Consider the following 5650-nt stretch of genomic DNA (forward strand, 5'->3'; position numbering starts at 1 on the left):
TGAAAGGGCAAACATATCACGTCTCTGTCACTTTTCCCTGTAATGAATGACCTCAATTTAAGCACAAGAAAAATATCAGGTAATCTTTAATTGAAGGACATTCTACAAAATGCTTGATGAGAAACCTTTTTTTTAAAGATTTTATTTATTTATTCATCACACACACACACACACACACACACACAAACACAGAGGCAGATACATAGGCAAAGGGAAAAGCAGGCTCCATGTAGGGAGCCTGATGTGGGACTCGAACCCAGAACTATGGGATCACTCCCTGAGCCAAAGGCAGGTGCTCAACCGCTGAGCCACCCAGACGTCCCACTTGGTGAGTAATCTTGACAAGTATCACAGTCATGTTAGAAAGGGAAAGAAAATGGGACAGTCACAGTTAATAGGAGACCAGGGAGAAATGACATGAATGCCAGCATGCTGTTCTGGATTGGATCCTGGAATAGGAAAAAGGCCTTTATGGAAAAACTGGTGAAATTGAATAAAATCTGCAGTTTAGTTAATATTATTGATTCAATGGAAATTTTTAAGTGTCAATAATTGTACTGTGATTAAGTAAGATATTAACACTTACAAAGTTGTGTAAAGTCAAAACTCTGTAAACCTAAAAATACCTAAGCAAAATATTAAATATAGCTGATTAACCACTAGAACTCAAAATGGGTTAATAAGCAAACGTGAATTCAACTGAACTGATATTTATTGAATGTCCCTGATCCTATACCATGGTCAACCGTATTCCTTATACTAATTATGCACTGGCAACCTCTATACCTATACCTATAGGCTCACCAAATATCAAACTATCAAAGAACTGAGCCAAATTTTGAATCTTGAAAGAAGCAATTAACTCTAAGTAATGTGAAAGTAGATACAATATCATTCTCATCTTTGCAATCTGACACAAAACATAATATACACACACCTCAGAGATATTGCATGTTTGGTTCTAGATCACTACAATAAAGTGAGTCAAATGAATTTTTTGATGTTAAAAGATATATTTGCATTATTCTGTAGTCTATTATTAAGTGTTTAATAACATTATGTCTAAAAAAAAAAACAATGCACACACTTTAATTTAAAAGTGCTTTGGAAAAATTAGAGAGTGTGACGAAACATGAGAGTCTCCTAACTCTTGGAAACGAACAAGGGGTAGTGGAATGGGAGACGGGTGGGGGGTGGGGTGACGGGGTGACTGGGTGACGGGCACTGAGGAGGGCACTTGATGGGATGAGCACTGGGTGTTATGCTATATGTTGGTAAATCAAACTTCAATAAAAGTATTTTAAAAAGTGCTTTATTGATAAAAATGTTAACCGTCATCTGAGCTTTCAGTGAGTTATAATTTTTTGTACTAGTGGAGGATCTTATGTCAGTGTTGGTGGCTGCTAACTGATCAAGGTGGTGGTGGCTGACGATTGGGGTGGCTGAGGCAATTTTTTAAAACATGATGAAAATGAAGTTTGCTGCATCAACAGATTCTTCCTTTCACAAATAATTTCTGTGTAGCGTGTAATTGATTATTTTGCATAGCATTTCACTCACAGTAAAACTTCATTAAAATTGGAGTCAATTCTCCCAAACTCTCTCATTGTTTTATCAACTAGGTGTATGTAATATTCTAAGCCCTTTATCATTTCAACAGTCTTTATGGCTTTTGCAACGGAAAGAGTAGATTCCATCTCAAGAAACTATTTTCTTTGCTCATTCATAAGAAGTAATTCCTCATCCATTAAAGTTTTCTCATGAGATTGCAGCAATGCAAATATAATAATGCAAAACATCGAAATATTGCAAGAATTACCAAACGTGACATAGAGACACAAGGCAAGTAAATGATATCGGAAAAATGGCACCTGTGTTCTTGCTGACACAGAATTGCCACAAACCTTCAATTTGTTAAGAAAATAAAAATAAAAACCAATATCTGTGAAGCACAATAAAGTGAAATGCAATAAAGCTAGTCCTGTCTGTATCTGCCATTTAATAACTGCTTAATAAGTGTGTGTTGAGGGGAGTCTGGGTGGCTCAGTCAGTTAAGCATTTGACTCTTGATTTAGGCCCAGGTCATGATCTCAGGGATGTGAGATCAAGCACCACAGTGGGCTCTGTGCTGGGAGTGGAGCCTCCTTAGGATCCTCACTCTCCCTCTCCCTTTGTCCCTCCCTCGTGCTCTCTCTTTGTCTCTCAAGAATAATTAAACAGGGACACTTGGGTGGCTCAGCACTTTACGCATCTGCCTTTGGCTCAGGGTGTGATCCGGGTCTCGGGATTGAGTCCCATATCAGGCTCCTTGTGAGGAGCCTGACTCTCCCTCTGCCTATGTCTCTGCTTCTCTCTGTGTGTCTCTCATGAATAAATAAATAAATAAAATCTTTTAAAAAAACAGTTAAAAAAGAATAATTAAACAAATAAAAATGAAAATAAATGAATAAATAAATAAATATTGAAAAAAGAGAATGGATGGAAAATTGATTTTTCAGGTATACTTTGAATGTATTCATTATTATATAAAATATTTTAATATATTTAAATATATAATTTATATTATATAAACATGTATCATGTATATATTACATATATGTTAATAATATAAAAACTGATTATCAAAACTCTATCAATTACATTTGTCAGTATGTCTACAGCCATTTAAACTAAAATACACAAAAGGAGGGAATATATTTCTAAACATTTCCATTGGAGATCTATTGCAGGCAAATTAAGAATAGACCTTGGGGTACAATTAAAATGTAAATCTCAAGAGATTAAAGAAACTAATTGATGAATTCCTTTATGACACAAGTTTGAGAGTTTGAGGAACACATGCTGCTATAAGGAGACTGTTAACAAACTAGATTTCTGAAGACAATCTTTTGCTCTGAGACTGCTTTAAAAATATGAAGAACAAAACTATTCTGAATATGAATCTAGATTTGAGCTAAAACATTAGATTTTAATTCTCAGGAAGGCACATAAAATTAGTTATCTTAGTTAATTTGGCTGTTGTTTCTATTCCATCAGTGAGAGGTAACAGACACATTGCCCAGAGCTTTCCTCAACTTCAGCATTTTTTTTTCATCAGCCTATAAGATTAATAAAGGTCCACTATATAGGAAATAGAGTTCTGGGCTAAACCACACCAACAGATCAAAGCCATCGTACTTATAATTCATGAGATCCAGAGCCGAAAGAGAGGCAAATGTACGTCAAAAATTAATGACGAATTTAGTGGATATTGCATGATGTTTTCTCTTCCTGTCATTTGATCATAAACCTGAAAATAACTGGAAGATGGCTCACAGAGAAAATGTCCTTTGGATAACTATATCCCAGGTAAGTCTAATCTTATCAACTTCTTTCTATAATTGTGTGTCTGTGAGTGTGTGTTCCTCACGCTGAAAACCTTTTCCTTTTTTGCATGCCTGCATCTTCCAGTAAGCCTTAAGAAGAATGCCTCTAATAATAGACAAGAGAAAGTGCCTTCATTGATTAAATGTTTGTTAAACGCGTTGGGAAAGAATAGGAACTGTTGTGAAGGTGAGCCCAAAGATAGGCTGAGGTAGAAGATGGTATCTCAGGAGAACTATCTTCCAAAACCATTCCAGAGAGCTACCTCTTAGAGTGCTATCAGTTCCATGCAGTTGTCAACTTGGAATTTTTTATTAGTGTCTTCCAATTCTATTTAAAAAACAAAAGGAAAATCATGTATAAAGTTGCTTGAAGTCTTTAATATGTGTTTGCCATCTTTTACTCTCTCGTTATTGGAGTCTAAGTCAAACCTGATTATTAAGTCTTTTAGCTTGAATAATTCTCTAATTTTTGTTACTGTTATTCTATTATTCAGCAGGTAAGTCAAAGGCCTGAGTTGATACAAATGGCTGGAAACAATTTCACTGAGGTGACGGTCTTCATCCTCTCTGGATTTGCAAATTACCCTGAACTACAAGTCAGTCTTTTCTTAATGTTTCTCTTTATTTATCTGTTCACTGTTTTGGGGAACCTTGGGCTGATCATGTTAATCAGAATTGACTCTCAGCTTCACACACCAATGTACTTTTTTCTTAGCAACTTAGCATTCATTGACATATTTTATTCCTCCACTGTAACACCCAAGGCACTGGTAAATTTCCAATCCCAACAGAAAACCATCTCTTTTGTTGCCTGCTTTGTTCAAATGTACTTTTTTGTGGGTTTGGTGTGCAGTGAGTGTTTTCTTCTGGGGTCAATGGCCTATGACCGCTACGTAGCCATCTGCAATCCTCTATTGTACTCAGTGGTTATGTCCCAGAAAGTGTGCAACTGGCTGGGAGCCCTGCCATATGCAATAGGCTTCACAAATTCTCTGGTATCAGTCTGTGTGATAAGTAGTTTGTCATTCTGTGATTCCAGCATCAATCATTTCTTCTGTGATACCACAGCTCTTTTGGCCTTATCCTGTGCAGATGCATTCAGCACAGAAATGGTGATCTTTATTTTAGCTGGGATCACACTTCTCAGTTCCCTGCTCCTCATCACGGTCACTTACACTGCCATCATCTCAGCCATCCTGAGGATCAAGTCTACAGCAGGCAGACAGAAGGCCTTTTCCACCTGTGCATCCCACCTCATGGGTGTAACTATCTTCTATGGGTCTCTGATTTTCACATATTTGCAGCCTGATAACACATCATCCCTGACCCAGGCACAGGTGGCATCTGTCTTCTATACCATTGTCATTCCAATGCTGAATCCACTGATCTACAGTCTGAGGAACAAAGATGTGAAAAATGCTCTCCTGAGAGTCATACACAGAAAACTTCTATCATGACAAATCTGTGATGTTACCATTAAAACACACCTGGATGGCTTCAGGCATTTGATTGCTCCATCAATTAGTCGTAAACTCAAAAAACAGGTTTAACACAAATTAAATTATAACTTAGAGACTTGAAATTTGGGTAGTTAATTATTATTTTGTTTATCTAGAATACTGAACTAACATATTAGGAGTGTATTTCAGCATGTAGATTATATATACTGTTTACACAGTGAGGTGCAAACACCATGGCGACAGACACTGGTTAATACAGGATATCTCTGATCATGTGGATTTGTTTTGCCATACACTTAAATTTTGAACATTTATCTGTGAAATGTGACCTTTGATGACAAAAAGTGATGTTTATAGAGTATGGTCTCCATCAAACATAGCAGAGTTTAATTTCTTAAAAAAAAAAAAGGCATAATGTGCTTTCCAAAGTTTAAGCAGTTGATAAGCATTTAGAAGTGTGTGTGTGTGTGTGTGTGTGTGTAACTGCGACACAATTCCTGAGACATTTGGAAGTATATCACAGAGATTACTTTTCAAAATCAGGCAGAAATGCTTTGTAAAATCTATGTAGTAAATAACTATGCCAATTAATTAATTTCTTCTCAAAGGACTTTAAGGGCTAGGATATGGAAATAAGTATACACAGAATTATACTTGGTGTATATGATTTAAAATAATTGGAGTAAACTCATATCTCATACATCATAAACAAATTTCCTATAAAGAAAATCAGTTTTCAATCTTGGGAGTGGCTGAAGGTAATGCATGGGAAGGGATCTGTGTGTGCATATGTATGTATTTGATTTGGAATTTTAAATTTTCTTC

General features: G+C 36.1%; 1 protein-coding gene across 1 annotated transcript; it reads left to right on the forward strand.

Annotated features, from left to right (window-relative positions):
• The first annotated feature begins 3889 nt into the window (after nucleotides 1–3889).
• Nucleotides 3890–4822, forward strand: LOC112912000 (olfactory receptor 8I2). Its single transcript, XM_025988728.1, has one exon. It carries the CDS (start codon nucleotides 3890–3892, stop codon nucleotides 4820–4822), a length of 933 nt encoding a protein of 310 aa, XP_025844513.1.
• The last annotated feature ends 828 nt before the right edge of the window (nucleotides 4823–5650 follow it).

Source organism: Vulpes vulpes, chromosome 5, assembly GCF_048418805.1.
Source record: "Vulpes vulpes isolate BD-2025 chromosome 5, VulVul3, whole genome shotgun sequence".
Lineage (NCBI taxonomy): Eukaryota > Metazoa > Chordata > Mammalia > Carnivora > Canidae > Vulpes > Vulpes vulpes.

What these genes read in the sequence shown, in the direction of transcription:
- LOC112912000 (XM_025988728.1), top strand. Translation starts at nt 3,890, where the DNA reads ATGGCTGGAAACAATTTCACTGAGGTGACGGTCTTCATCCTCTCTGGA.